Source organism: Orbicella faveolata, unplaced genomic scaffold (assembly GCF_042242905.1).
Source record: "Orbicella faveolata isolate gen_17 unplaced genomic scaffold, um_ofav_v1 contig_2, whole genome shotgun sequence".
Taxonomy (NCBI): Eukaryota; Metazoa; Cnidaria; class Anthozoa; order Scleractinia; family Merulinidae; genus Orbicella; species Orbicella faveolata.
The window spans coordinates 12691366-12707667 of NW_028301547.1; the positions used below are offsets into that span (position 1 = coordinate 12691366).

At 37.7% G+C, this 16302-nt stretch overlaps 1 protein-coding gene, 1 long non-coding RNA gene and 1 pseudogene across 2 annotated transcripts in view; 1 reads left to right on the forward strand and 2 right to left on the reverse strand.

The window, feature by feature from the left end:
* LOC110046835 (uncharacterized) overlaps positions 1 to 16302 on the forward strand; it is a 75981-nt gene that overhangs the window by 35863 nt on the left and 23816 nt on the right. Inside the window, exon 3 of the mRNA XM_089289660.1 lies at positions 15966 to 16064. Within this exon, the coding sequence (XP_089145786.1) occupies positions 15966 to 16054 (89 nt within the window). The 3' untranslated portion in view covers positions 16055 to 16064. The remainder of the gene's footprint in view (positions 1 to 15965; positions 16065 to 16302) is intronic.
* LOC149112006 (uncharacterized) overlaps positions 4871 to 16302 on the reverse strand; it is a 137678-nt gene continuing 126246 nt past the window's right edge. Inside the window, exons 2-3 of the long non-coding RNA XR_016207002.1 lie at positions 6044 to 7385; positions 4871 to 5277 (exon numbers count right to left, since the gene is read on the reverse strand). This is a non-coding gene — a long non-coding RNA (uncharacterized LOC149112006). The remainder of the gene's footprint in view (positions 5278 to 6043; positions 7386 to 16302) is intronic.
* Positions 9198 to 9928, reverse strand: LOC149112007 (uncharacterized; annotated as a pseudogene).

Here is a 16302-nt window from a genome sequence, read left to right on the forward strand (position 1 = left end):
TTCCATGAAATTTGGTCAGAACATTCACTGATAGATATGGAACAAAAGCGTGTTGACGAATTCCTTTATTTTAAGTACTTTCCTCGTGGTGGCCTGTAACACAACAGGTTTCGTGAATTTTTCGATAGTCGAACTTGACAGACCTATAAAAAGATAACCAATAGAAATAAAAAAAAATGCTGACAGGTTTTTGGAGATTGAGGCTTTGTGATTAACACTGCACAGTTATTTTGCATGAATGATCACATTTGATACCTGATTAATTCGCTGCAACGTCAGTCAGTCATTTTGGAGTTGACGACCTCCTTCGCCTTTGGAAAGCAAAATCCAAAACAAACAAAATTTTATCGAATTCTACATTTTATAACCTTTCTGTTGATATACAGTTTGTGGGGGTTTCCTTGAAAACAGCGCGCATACGATTTTTCTCTGGAGGACTCACGCAAAGGTTTGAAGTAACCTTAAGTACTTACCAAAATAATCGCCCAACGAGGGAAAAGAAATTGATTTTAACACCTGTTATACTGGAAGTGTAACAGGTATAATTTTTAAAAATACAAAAAAAAATTTGTTTAGCGTTTTGTTCACTCACTGAGTTGAAAAATAAACAATGTTGTGTTCAATTACAGCAATAATTTGAAACATTAACTGAAAGAAATTGATTTTAACACCTGTTATACAAGAAGTATCCCAAATAAATATTACAAAATTCAATCGCCTCTTGTTTACTAACTCAATTCAGTCGTTGGCACTTACCGATAGGTACAACTAGTTTATAGTGCTGCATAATGCATTATGCAGAGGCAGCATGGCCGAGTGGTTTAGGGTGCTGGTGTTGTTCAAGGCCTCCACCCTGCCACTAACGGGATTTGTTTCTCAATAGTCCCGAGTTGAGATCCTCGGTGACGCTTTTTAAATAGCCAACTGGTCTGCTTCCTGCCAGTTGAGATTTTTAACTATGTTACGTTTATTTGATATATTTGTTTCCTTTGTTTCAGTGGCATGCCTGTAAACTAGCTAAGCTTAGTGCCTGTATAGCTAAGTGCATGACCACTATAAATAAGGCTTACTTACATAATATTGTCTAATGGAAAATGCAAAAGACAGCTTCATAAATATATTTTGCATAATATATCATAGACAAGTTTGCTTGAGTAAGCGATTTGTTTCCGGCAATCTTTATTCTCTTGTTAACAAGCGGCAATCAATTTCAAGTATAAGCAACAGAAACAGTGCAGTTTATTTAAAGTACCGGTTGCCATGGCATCAAAATATTTCATTTCTTCACATTTCTGGCAACTCACTATGCGGTTTGGTCTATGTATATGGCAAGATTCTTCTTAAGTTTTACGTCCTTCATGAAAAACATCGCACTAATGGTGATGACGTCACTCAAAATGTGAATGGAACTGGGGTCACGTGACAAATCTGCGATGGCCCGATTTGCACTTATCTGCTAAATTTTATACTCCACCGTGTTTTTTAGCGTTACATATTTTGTAATGGCTCTGTACACCAACACCGTGCACATGGCCTTCTGACTTAACCATGTATTTTTGGTATATTAGAATGAATATGGCAAAAAATATTTATAAAGTTGAATTCTCCATTATCTAATCAAAGTGCCTGCATGTTTGTTTAATTCTCGTTTGCTGGGTTAGAATGTAAGAATCCAAAACTAGTTAGTCAACTCACCAAAATTTTAACAGGTCATGTAACACTCTTGTTCACAAACTATACACTTTTGTCATGGTTTCCAGTGTTTATGTCATTTGGAATGCTTCAAACTTTGTTTGCGAAACCATCATTTAGTGCCATTGTTTGCAATTTAATGGTTTGGTTTGTTTTTGTCACGTGAATGGTTGTTTAAATGGTTTGAATCACATGTTTGTGTTGTTTGAATTGTTTGCTTATATGGCTTGAATTGTTTGTGTATAATCATTTGATTTTTATGGTTTGGATTGTTTGTGATCGTTTCCATCATTTGGTTTCTATTATTTGAATAGTTAAGAGCCAATTCCTCTGAATATCGAGGATAACATGAAAGTCATGAAATTTCGGATTTTTTCATATTTTTCCCAAATAACCTCTATAGTGAGTTGTTTTCAAAAATAACATTCAAAGTTCCTGAAGCACTTTAGTTTTTTCGAAATTGAGGAAAGTTAAAAAATCGCCAATTTAGCTGCCAGCTGCCGCCGAGAATGACCGAAAATTGTGCATTTCCTTTTCATACTTTCTTTTCACTCGTAAACATGGGGTACATTTTGGTAAATTTGTCATTCGTGAAAGCAACATGGAACTCCAGTGACCTTCATCAAGAACACAAATAAGCGAATGGAAACTGTTATCGTCAATAAAGATGCTTGAAATTTATTTTTCACAAGGTTATATGTGACCTCACACAGGATAAGGTACATTAGTCCCTATCCCTTAAATGGGCTAAAATAAACGGATGGTAAACGGATAATAATGGGATAGTAAACGCCTTTAAAAGTGTTAAAACATTTCCTAGAAACATTTTAAAGGTTACTGAATCTCAGCAAATGGCTTGGCAAAGCATTCGAACAGTTAGCTAAAATTTTCGAACGGATGACTGGAAGTGTTAAAACGGTCAGCAAAAGTTTTCGAATGAATAACTTCAAGCTTTAAAATGGCTAGCAGAAATTTTGGAATGGATGACTTTAAACGGTTTGCTCATATGTTCAAATGGATGACCTCAAGCATTTGAACGGTTAGCCAAACCTTGCAAAGGCTTAACTTTTCCATCGAAGGGTCACTGAGTTAGCACGCAGTTAGCAAAATAGTCAAAATGTATCGAACCATAAGCACTTGAATGCAATAGGAACGATTCTAATTAATCATCCTTAAACTGGATATAGGTAATATAATTCAAAGCAAGCAAATAACTACTTACAGTTGGAAATTGTCTGTATGTTGAATTGTCAAGAAAACAAAAACACAATTCTGTCCATGTTTGTTTAATCGCAGTCATCGTATGCAATGCCAATCCAGCAACATTTTCAACCAAATTCCGTCGATATAAATGAAGTAACCTCCAGTCACAAATTATCTTAAATAAACACTATTTACTATCAATAAAAATACTACACAAATGGTAGAGAGGGAGCTTGTTCAAGAGCAGAAACACATTCATGCCACAATACCACGAATTGTTACGTGCAATTCACACATGACACAAGTAAAAACCTTTTCCTGGATGAGGTGGGGGAATTTTGCTCAGAGCATAAAATGTCAGTCCTCAAACGACACTGACATGAATTTCAAGCTAGAAATTTACTGTCCACTACCTCAGTACGATTCAACACAAAATAGAATGCAGGAGACTGATTACGGGAAAGGTATGTTTGTTATAATATAATTTTAACACTGAAAACAAAGCGGCACATCACATACAGTAGTTTTACGTGAATTCACGTGACTCGAACACAGCTGTTCTTGTTCTCATTCGACTGCCACTGTTTTTCACTTTGATGTTTTTGTTTTCAATAAAAGAAGGAAACAAAAATATGTACTAAGGCAAGTAATGCAAGGTAACTTTAAAAACTCAACTTGCAACCAAACATAAGACATAAGACAGTTGTAAATTGAGTGTTCGCAAACGAGACGCCAACTTGATTTGTTTAAGTTACATGCATACCACGGCTTTCAACTGTATTTTTTGGCCATTTGTAAACTCCATTTGCATTCGCTTTAACTTTCGAGGCTCACTCAACGCACCTAAATGTTTCCCTGCGTTATTAAACGTAGCCTGATTAGTTAAAATTAATCAAGCGAACCAATCAGCTTTGAAGCCCAAAAATGGCATAAGCAGGGTGAATCCAATTGAGTATTTCGAAGGCTAGAAACAATTCAATTGAATTGTAAATTGAAATGAAAGATAGAAATGATTGAAAGGAAAGGTAGAAATGATTGAAACCAAAGGTAGAAATGATTAAAACCAAAGGTAAAAACAACAAAACGATAGAAAGAAAAGGGTCAAAAGGAACGACAGAAACCATAGAAATGCTGAACACTCAACCAGAAATTTACGTAAATTTTGTAAAATGTAACACTAGAAAATGATTTCTAACTCTAAAAGATTCTACTGTTTGATAAGAAATTCATTTTTCACTGGATTCTACTGCTTATGTGCACCTTGATTTTTGAGATTTTTGTGCCCTGTTTTTAATGGAAGCAGAAATATTGCCAAAATTCTTAGTGTGTTTACTTCAGATTTTTATGAAACAGATTGTCCATTACAGCCCGTTTATAAAGCTGTGTATGGTTTGTGGGAAGATTTGATTGCCTAACCTGACATAATCGAGTATAAAGTTGTGAAAGGACTGTTTCTGAACAAAGCTAGTGAACTAGGAGCAACTGTCTCAGAATCACACAAAAAAAACCTCATGCAAAAGCTGCCAACCAAGTTCCCTTGTGAGATAACTTTAAGAATTCCTAGGAATTCCTAGGAATTTCCTAAGAATTCCTAGGAAAAAATTCCTAGGAATTCCTAAGAATTCCTAGGAATTCCTAGGAATCTAAGGTGTGAATTTTCACGGTAATTCGGACTCGGAATTCCTAGGAATTCCTAGGAATTCCAAGTTTACATAGAGCTGACTTGGAATTCCTAGGAATTCCTAGGAATTCCAACCGAAATATACTCACCTTGAAAATTCCTTAAAATTCCCAAAAATTCCTAGGAATTTCTGAGAATAACTTGGAATTTGTAGGATTTTTTGAGAATAGGTTGGAATTTTTGGGAAAATCTGAGAAAAACTGGGAATTTTGTATCATTTGTAGGCCAGACAAAATTTTGATGATAAATGCCCAGCATTAAAATAACAAATAAAGTCACTGATATCACATCAAACAGGTTTTAAATGAATGGTTTATTACATTGGCTCTCATGAATTTAAACATAAGAATAATCATCCTGTTTCTTTTTCATTACATCAAGAATCAAAAGTAAAACTGAAAACAGATATGAAGGTCAAACTTTTACATGTTTGATAAAAAGAGAACTTTTTCAGATAATTTACTTACTTTTTTAGTTTACAAATCCAACAATTTTCCATACACAAGATTTTACCTTAAATTATTGTTATTGTGTGGAACATATCTAGATTTTCATGATTGTAAGGAATCAATGATAAGAACAAAACTGAGACATTCCTTAAAATTAAAAAAAGGCTGAGTTTGGGCAAACTTAGCTGCTGTTCAGTTATTTGTGTTGATTCTGCAGCTAGCCTCTTCATCTTCATCTTTGTTGTATAACACCTAAAACAAAATTTAAAAAAATACATTACACTGCGATATATATGAGGTACTGTAAGACTGAGATCCAAATATTTATGTGCTCACAGTTTAATACATGCAGCTAATTAAGGCCTGACTGTAAGCTGGTTGAAATGTTGAAAGAGAAGACTTGATAATTGTGAAGGTGCTTGTATACTATTGATAAATATGTTACATAAATCTTGAGCTTACAGTAGACTAAATCAAGGTTTTCCTTCTTCTATAAGTGTATCAACAACCCTCGAATTGGAGGATATATATCACGGTTTTTAGCCAAATTTAGACATTAGAAATATTAAAAAAGACACTTAAAACATTAAAGGAACATTTAAATAATAGAGTAAACGCAAAAGAATATACGGATGGACAAAAATTGAAGATCAACACGGATTGCCATACAGTCAGGCTGAAACACACAGGAGACATATCAAACTCATGCAGACTGTGGCTGCCTCATTGGAGTTTTTGTCAAGAACTTTGACTGGGATCAGCGAGAACTGCTATATTTGTTTCGTTTGAACAAGTGTGGCGAGAGAAACGACTTGTTATTCGCAAATCAAATTGTTTAGGCATGCCCTCTGGGCAACCTAAATTGTTTCAACCTTGCTTTAGCCAGAATTCATTTCATGTCATGACTGAGTGACCCGCTCGTGTATGATTCGTGATGACAAAGTTCATTCAAAAGCTTTTGTCTAACTAAAAGAAGTTACTTTGTATAATATAGGGTTACTTGAATTCGATTACTCACCAAATAGTTTTGTATACAGCTAATCTGCCCTTTGAATTTTTCCCCGTTGCAACATCCACAGTGAGACTTTCTTTTAGCTCCAAATCTTCGCCAAGAATAACGTGTTTCTCGTTAATGACACTCACGCTGTTTTCTTCTAGTCACAGGACCACAGCAAAAACCATTTTGATATAATTTTGGAAGTGAAATCTACTAATACGCACGAGTGATCAACCGTTACGCTGAATTCAAAGATGGGCGCCGAAAGAGAATCTTTGTCACGTTCAGTCACGAGGATAGTCACGTGAAAATTTGCGTGCTGTGATTGGTTCAGTTGATCAGTTGAGGAGAGAATGGAAACTGGAGAAGAAGGAGAGAGAGACTGGCTACGAGGTTGCCAGACCAGTCGCTTTCGATGGTAAGTCTGCTTCCCTTTCCACGCTGTTTTGGTGGTCTTTTGAAAGATGGGTCGTGCTTCAATAGGAAAAAACTACACAAACTTTTTACGAAGAAATCGAGGAAAATGGAAGGTACTTTAACTAGTTGATCTGTTCCCGACGGTTGTCAAGATAACAAAGGATCGTGAGGCACTTAAATCAAGTTCACTGCAAAGGTAAGGAATCCAATTTTATAGGGGTTTTCTGTTATGATAAGCTATAATTCTAAATAAATCAAACTAAGCAATGCATTGTGTGCTCTTTGAAAACCCCAAAAGCCGAAATTCACCTAAAAGGTTTCAGATCGACCTGAGAAAACGAGATAAATTCTGCAAAATAAGCTTAAGCTTGTTGTAAGTCCACCAAATCTATTTTGAGAGCCCACGTGTTTCAACACCCAGTCAGCACAATGCAGCAAGTAGAAATTCATTTCCTTTGAATTATTTATAAGGATTGACATTATATGAGATCTATAGTCTTTTCAATACATCAAGATGTAGGTTTTTTTTAATTTGTCATTTATTTATGTCAGTTATTTATTTGTTTCCCACTGACTCATAATCTTTTTTATTCTTTTGATTTTGTTGTGCCATGAATTAAAGTGACCGCAAGGACAAGGAAATACAAGAAACATATTGATGATCCCACTATACCCATACCAAAACCTACAAGATTTGACCACATAAATTGCTTAAAGCAGTCTTCCCAGGGCAGTTGATGTCATCTCCCTCTCTTGCATCACTTTTTCCTGGAGATCATTTCCAGCACCATGAACAGAACACCTCAGAGTTTTCGGCTCGCCTGAGTGAGATGGCTGTTGGCAGAAATGTTGTGGATGACTTTGATGGACTATGGAGTCAACCTTTATGTAAGAATTGAAGCTTCACAGAAGCATTTGATGAAATTGAGTTGCCTATACACTGTACCTGAAAAGACTACAGAAATACCAATTGATGTAATACACACAACAGTTCAGATTTGTCCACAGACAGTGATTCAGATAATGATGTTGAAGTTTCTAGTTCTGACTCCTCTGAAGAAATTGAGAACTCTGACACTGACGGCCATTCACTGGACTCCTCTGATGAAAGTGAAACTAATTGTTCACAAGAAAAAAACATTTTCTGCCAAAGAATGCCTGTATGGCTATTCTGGCCTTAATTTCAAGACATTGTATGACAATGAGAGGCTGCTAAAGATATCCTTGTTTTAATGAAACTACGGGTAATTTGTCCAGAGAATGTCACAGTACAGTTTTACAAATGTACAGCAAGTGTGTGGAAACTGTGAGCTTTTCATTTCTGACACCTGTGAGAGATGTCTTCCTCTTTTTCCTAAAGTCATAAAGGATCAAGTCAAAAATTGTTCAACAGTGGGCTGTGATGGGTATGTGTGTGAATCTACAATTATATTAAATATATACATGCATAGGTATACTTTTGGTTTTATCGAAATTGTAAATAATATATATACATTTATGCTGACAGGAATTTTTTGCTCAATCTATTTATCAAATCTGAGAGCATCCATTTTTCTATCAGTTAAACTCTGGGTGTTTGATTTAAGGGTCCATACGGGCACATATACACTAACAAATCAGGTTGGATCTAAAAAGCAATGTTATGAGTGCTATAGTTTTATGTCGAGTTGTCAGACTTAAACTGGAATTAATGTAGTAACATTTGTTTGTAAATAATTACCTTGGAGCTTGACAACAATAAAAAGGTATGGAACTGCAGGGAAATGATCCTGTTGATTTTTACTAATTCACAGAAACTGATTCATGTACTGAGTTCATCTTTAATTTTGACATTTTGGGAAATTTATAGAAATTTCAAATACAATATTTCATGTGTTTTAGCTGTTCCCAAAAATTGCTAGATATTCCAAACACATTTTTTAAAACAGTCTGGGAAATAATAGGAGTTCCTAGGAATTCCCAATAATTCCCAGTCATACTTTTCACTATTCCCAAATATTCCCAGAAATTCCAAGGTCTTGGATTAAATATAATTTGCATGGCTTAGAATAACTTGGAATTCCTAGGAATTCCCAATAATTCCCAGTCATACTTCCACTATTCCCAAATATTCCCAGAAATTCCAAGGTCTTGGATAAAGCATAATTTGCATGTCTTGGAATAACTTGGAATTCCTAAGAATTCCTAGGAATTCCTAGGAATTCCCAGACTACTGGGAATTTATTTCGCAGGGGTTTCCATAAATTTATTTTATCAATTACCAGTACATCAAGGTGTTAATGTATCCAAACTTATTAGCCATAAACAAAGTCGTCCTGGATTTTGGTAAAGGTAAAGAATCCGATCCCACCGACGCGTCGGCTGACACATCACCAATGCGTTGGTCGACACACCACCGACACATCACTGACACACTACCGACGCATCGGCTGACACTCTACCGACGCGTTAGTCAGAATATTTTCCCTTTCTAACTATTATTTTGTTATTTCTTTCAGTTGGAAGCAAGAACAACTTCATAAGAAAGGACGAAAACGTGATAGCTAAATAGCCGCCATTTTAAAATGAAACACTAGTACCGAGGTCTTCTCGATGTTTTGTCAAGGGTCAGTTACCAAAGGGAGTTCATTAGCAAGTTGGCCGACATATTGCTCTCACCGACATGTTTATTTTTCGTTCATTAAAAAAGATTCGAAAGTTTATACTCTTTATTGATCATTGACCTTTTAATATGTGGTGGCTCCTAAAGGAGCCATTTTTAATTGCAATTTTGCTGCAGTGGAAACTGTTCAGTGATGTCTTCCAGCAGCTGCTCAAATGCTTGGTCTTTCCCGAAGTTCCAGAACCAGGTGAACTCATCCAAGTAGCTGGGTATGTATTCATACAGGGTACTACACATCCACTTTAACTTCTTCTCGACCAAAGCTCACACGCCTTCGATGGTATTGGTGTGTACACCACTGTCGGGGTCAACAAAGTTTTTGGAGTGATTCACTGATAGATGGATGTATCTTAGCTGGTTGAGTGGTATGTATGGAGTGAATTGATCTGAGTAGATGACAGTTCCAGCTCGGATATGTGTAGTGATGAGATGATGAACAAGTGTGTCTCTAGTTCGGTCAGGAACATGGAAGAGCAGCACTTTCTGCGATCCTTGCTCCCTGGACCTTCCGAGACTCTCCCTCTCCTATACTTTCTCTTGGCACCAAACTTCAACTCGTCTACTTCCATGGTCTTCCCTAAGCCTCCAAGCTTAATTCCAGCATTCAGGACTTTGTTGCAACAGATTGTTCTCAGCTCACTCAGCGCACGGATCATAGTAGGCTTTGAAAGGCTGGTAAGTCATGTGATTTTGCTTCCCGCAATCTGCATAGCCCAGAGGAACATCAGATGCAGCCAGGTACTTAACGGGATATTAGATCCCCGGAAGAAGGAGCCTGACCTTATTGGAAGCCACGTTCGACATCGCTTATTCATACAGCGCCACATGTATCCGTCATTTACCCATGTTGTCTCTGTTAGTTTCATATTAGAACCACATCGAGAACACTGCTGACAGCTCGCTAAAAGCTTCTTACTCACAAAGAAATTAAAAACATTCTGGAAACTTCCCAGTGTAACAAAAAGATCACGGAACTCCATGTTTCATGAAGTCGTGATCAAATGCTAGATCGTAATGAAATTAGGATCAAGTGTAGATTTAGTTAGGATCAAACTTTATTTAATTAAACCAATCACCGTTGCGGAAAAACAGCGAATCACGATGCTTCTTATTAAACCAATCGAATACAAGGAAAAACAACAGTAATTAATAGGGATCAAGTTAGGATCGAATTAAACCAATCACCATGGCAGAAAAACAGCGAATCACCACACTACTTATTAAACCAATGATATGAAAGGAACATGTTATTTAATGTGACAACTCAATTAACTTAACACGATTAGCATCTATTTGCAACTAAACTCTCAACATGTAACTAAGTGTACTGTCTGCGGACAATCTGGTCATACAAGAATCCACTGTTTAGTGATGTACGGTTCTTGTAGTGGCGACAGTCGCAAATGTGACTGTGAGCAGCCACCAGCAAAACAACAGAAGACCAAGAGGGGAAGGAGGGCAACAGAAAAGGAGCAGCCGCAGGTAGCTGCAGCCCCAGGGTCTCCAGAAGTTGAGCCTAACTACAAATCCATTTGTCGGCAGCTGCAGCAGAAAAATCAGCAACTTGGCAAAGCCTACCAAAATCTGAAGGCCCAGTTCAATGAGCTGGAAGACAATTGCCAAGAGAGGGAGGAGCAGGTAGCTCAGGCTCAACAGGATGCCGATGAGATGGCAGACTTGGTCCGGCAAAATGAACAGCATATCACTGCCTACAAAGAGCAGTTGAAAGAAAGAGATGACCACATTAAGGCCCTGGAGCAACAGCTACGAACCTTGTAGAACTCTTCAGAACCATCAGCTGGAACTAACCATGAAGCTGCTGCGAAGGTCGACCGGAACAATCTTGTGGAAATCCATCGACGATATGCGGCGGTGCTCTCGACCCTGAATGAAAAGAAGTGTAGCCTGAACAATGCTTACAGACTCGCAGGCGCAGCACGCAACACGATCAGAGACTTCCTCGGCATAGCAGAGCTGCGAATTGTAAACAAAGTGACCTACCAAAGCACCTTGGAGAGGCTGGGAGACGCAAAACTTTCAGGGAAAAGGATCAAGCAGGAGTATCGAAGGCAGCTGGGTGATCTGTTGCCATTGGTGAAACAACTTCGCGTTGCGAAGAAGCTGTTACCACTGGCATTGAGGATGCCTTCTATTCCTAGAGGGCTCTGTCAACAACAATAAAAAAATGGCTCCTTTAGGAGCCACTAAGTTTGAAAAGTCAATGACCAACTCAATAAAGTTTAGCTAAATAAATAAAGATAAAGTCTTGGCCGACAGTCGGCTGACTTGTTTGCCGAAGTGAGAACTAGATTCTAATAACACTTGTCATAATGGGAACTGGGGTCTAAGAGCACAAAAATAAGATGGCGATCAAAAGTAAATTTCTTATTTTCATATCGTAGTGAAAGTTTTCCGTCGAAGGTATTTCAGTTCAGTTTGGAAAAGGTACGTTTAGCCTTGCAATAGTTCAATAAGGTCCAAATGAGTCACCGACACGCCACCGACGCACCACCAATGCGCTACCGACGCAGCTTGTATGTTATAAGGTTAAAAAGTGACCAACGTGTCGGTAGGAACAGATTCTTTACCTTTACCTGGATTTCTTTGAGCTCAAAAGTGCGCGAGGTGATGCTGAATCTCATCTATGCATGGCGCACTGGTAGCTGGGAGTTGTATTTGTCATGCATCAAAGAGATGATACCATGGGCATTTGCATATGATCACCAAAACTATGCGTGCTACCTCATCCCATCCCAGACAACATGCGTCATTTGCCAGTCGGAATGCCGGAGGTGTACACACCCTTCAACAGAGGTCATTTTTCCATTGAGATGGGGGGCCGTAATCCTTTCAGACGAAACAAAGCTGACAAAACCATTGAGAACACCATTAGTCACAACTGCAAAACAGGAGGAGGTTACATTGAGTTTAGTGCTAATTTTGCCGGGACTCAGAGATGGGTGCTCAATGACACAAGGCGTGGTGTGTACAGGAAGCTTCTTCGTGAGCATCTGTCTTTTTGATTTAGGTTGAGTCATGTGGTGTTCAACTAAAAAGCAATAGGTTACAATAATTCTAAGAAAAGGTGACAAACAGAATCAAAAAGATAAAGACAAACAACTTACAGATATTTCCTCCTATTGATGTGAACTGGTAGATTGAAGTAATTAATGAACTAAACTGAAACTCAATGCAATTGACACAATTGCTGATATAATAGGCACTGTACAAAAGTCTTATGCAACAAATCACATGATGATCAACAAGTTAAATTTAAAATCAAGAGTAACACACATAGGGGAAATGTCACACACATTTGAATCCTACGTAATGGCCCCTAAATGCGAACTGAAAGCATTTAACTTAGTTGAGGGATACAAACGAAAAACTTGAGTAATATATTGTCACTAAATCCATTTGAAATGGTTCATCACAATCAAGTCAATAAAAAAGCAACTGTTCTCTGATATTACAAGCAAACTTCTTGGTTGAGGACATAGACTGTGAATAGTCTCTCTTTTGCACAAAAATCCATGGGGAAGATTGCAAAGAAGAATGAACACAAACAAGCAGTGGGTTGTGAGTGTGCAAGCCTCTTTTAAGTGTTTAGTTAGTTGGGATGCAGCGTGAAAAATGGCGAGAAAAAACTTTTCCCCTATTTTTTGCTCACCATTTTTCACGCTGTGCCCCAACTAAGTGAACGCCTGGAAGAGGCTATGAGCGTGATCTTTCCAATGATACCCAGATCAGAGTGATCAGCTCAATGGAGCCTGAATTATGCATGAAAATGCTCATTGACAAAAAGTTGAGTGAAAAACTCAGAGCAAAATTTCTTGTGACCACATGTGGCTACTCCAGGGTAAAAATTGCCCGTCTCGATGATGCTTTCTCGGACTTTTTTGAACTGGAAGCAAGCCCAGTAGAAGGTCAATCACTGCAGCAAAAAGATAAGAAAAGGAGAAAAAGGAAAGACGAAAAAAAAAACCGAAAAGCCTAAAGACGTAGGTCTGCACATGCCCGAGCAAACATGTCATAAAACACGATGCTAGTGGAAAGAAAAGCATGCTGTCATGTTGCAAATGCCTTTTTGAGTAGATTGGAGCTACATGTAATTTGGTCCATATCCAGCCTGAAAATCTCCAAAACGTCCAAAAAGTACGTTTTTGGCAGAATGATTTGGGAATCAGTGCGTTAAGCACACTAAAACAATCATTTAGCATTCATCTTAAGGTTGTGCTTTTGTCATCTCAATAAAAGTCAACTGATAATTGATGCTTGAATATTGGAATCAGGCCATTGTTTGGATATATCTTTCTATTTTAATCACTTGAGGTTTTACAATGCTTTGAATTCACCCTGATATTCCCTGTCAATGTATTCATCCAAGTTTACAGTCAGAGATTTCCTGGCCACTGGTGAAGCTTCTCTAAGTCCACTGCAATATGTGGGATGACTAACACCAGAAAATAAGCACAACATTCCTGAGTTGAGGCTAAATAATATTAGCAGTCTTGAAGTGTTCAATGAATTTGAAGCCAATGTTTCTGAAAATCAAACAGAGTGATTTCTCTGGGATTAGTCATTTAATTAATTTCCTCACCAAGGGAGTAAAGGCATCCGGCATAAACTTCGAATGCAGGGATCCATATTCGCATTCGTCCAGTCCTCAGTGGCTACTAAAATATCATATGGACGACTAAAACAATGCAAAAAGTCACCCGCTGGATGAGTTTAGTCGGAGTCTACCGTTTCTTAAGTTTTCTTGTGAATTCCCTACATTCTGACTGCTTGTCATCCATGTGGAACTTTAAGAAAACAGAAAGATTTGAAGCTTTCCATCGCAATAAAATCATCATTTTGGTCCGCCATCTTGGATGAAGTGGCTTTTGCCATGAATGAAATCATTGCAAGGTCAATTTTCGTTTTGTCAACGGCTGATGCTCTGTACTGTCCTTGAAAACATGTGGCATGATCTCATCAACTATTTTGATCAGGACATGGGTTTAGTAATGTTAAAACCTTGGAAAAACAAGCCAAATATGAGCAAGAAAAGCAAAAACATTTCATTCAGCCTTCATGCCACTCACAGAGGCCTTGGTTTTCATTTGTACCTTTTCGGTGTCTGCCGACAGCCTAAGTTACACACATGATGCACTGGGAGACTGATCACGTGAAAATAATAAGAGAGTATACTTTCCATTTACATGCCATTCTGTTGCCATTCTTCCCAATTGAACGGTTCAAGTAAAATTTTGCCTGGGCAAGTATGTCATTTGGCATACGTACCCAGCTGATAACTTGGAGAAAAAACCAATATAGATCCCTGAGGATGTAAAGAAAAATATTGTTCTTTGCAAGTATTCCTTGCATTTACATGTAAAATATAACAAGGAATCACATTTTTAGTGCAGAATGCACTATTGGGATGGTTTTGGGGACTGCCTGTGCTAAGGCACTAACATGTTAAGCGCTAAACTAATTTGCTCTAAATGCATGCGCAGATTAGTTAGCATTTGTGTCTTCTATACAGTAGGTGGAGGATACATTGCATACGGGATAACACACAAATAGTGAGTAGTTTTCCTTATGGTAGAACCCAACATGTAAGAGGCATGCATTGTAGCACCGTAAGTGTTATATACTATGTTTCCACGCTGTTTTTTATGCCATGTCATGTCAGGTACTAGGTAGCACCACTTGTCTCTTTTTAGTGGAAAAGTTAAACATATCTTTTCGAATTACCCACAGGTCGGTTCAACAAGTATTGTCCGTTTTCAAACTACAAAAGTATGTTTGCCAGGGTTTAAGTAAAGAAAGGAAATGTGGAGTATCTCATTAGCGGCTTATTTATTTCTTGCCTTAACTCCGTCTGTAAGAGAGACCAAAAAGTTCCCGAGTTAGTGGTTGTAAATTTGTAACAAAAGAAACCAGGAAAGTGCTCAAATATTGCTGCAGACTAAGTGGCACCTGATGAACGCACAAATTAATTGAATCAGTCTTTGAGGAGACTCGTTCATCGATGCAGGATAATATTGGCCAAGTAGCACTGTTTACCTTCAATACTTCTCATTGAAACGCTTCCCTGTGGTATCAATCGATGTTGTGTATTAATTTTGAATTGTTTTATTGTTAACAATAAAGGTGGCAACAGAAAAAGAAAGTGGTATTCCATGACTATCTGATAATTAAATTAGTTCTCAGTCTCAGTCAGTTCTTAGATTATTATCAAAGAACTGCTTTCAACTGAGGTTTGGGCCATACATTGTATAAGCTGCCATGCTGGGATTATGTCATACGTGGAAGTAATGTTTAAAAGAGTAGAACCAGCTCAAGTTCAATGAAAATGGCCTTCAGTGAAATTGGCTGGATATAACTTTTCTTGGCACATGGCACACTGAAAAAATTTGTTTGGATGTAAAATCCAGGGCACTGTAGAGTATGGCCATCATGGAGAGGTGACCATTAGAGTTGTTGCATTTACTGTAACTGTGACAATAAAATTTGTTAAGTGGGTTTACTTCACCCAGGGAAAACCCGTACAACATTGCTTTAGCTTTACTCTTACATTAAGCTTTCAGCAATTTGAACTATATGTACAGTGTATTACAATTCATTTGATAGCAGTATTACTCTAATTTTTACAAAATGAGAGATTAAAGCTTTTATGCTAAGATTTTGTCGTAACTGTTTTGTCTGCCATCCACTGATGTCTAAGATAGGTTTTGCAGTGTTAAGAGCGTCTTCCTCTACTGTTATGTCATTCCTTGTTGCATTTGATAACATACCACCATCATTAGCATTGATGTCTGTCATGAACTGACCATGTGTTTTGACCATTGACCATGTGTTACTATTTACTTGCAGCAATAGAGATTTCTGATGAAGAGGCTGAAAAGGTCTTCTCAGTAGGAGATGCTGTGCAGTTCATATCCAAGGCATTGGATGTACATTAGCAGTAACAAGGTAATTGGGGCAAACCAGAGTCAGCTTTGAGGGTTTATGAGGCAGTCTCTCTGAAAGAGGTCCGGTCAACCTGACTTGAAAAATAGATTTCGCTCATTTCCTGTGTGCTGCAAGACATTCATGTACTTATACTAAAACCACAATCCGTTCGATCGAAGCTTTTAAATTTTTCGTGTCTTGGGGAATTTTCGGTTCACCCTAGTGGGGGCATGTGACAGCCATTGTCAGCACCTAGATT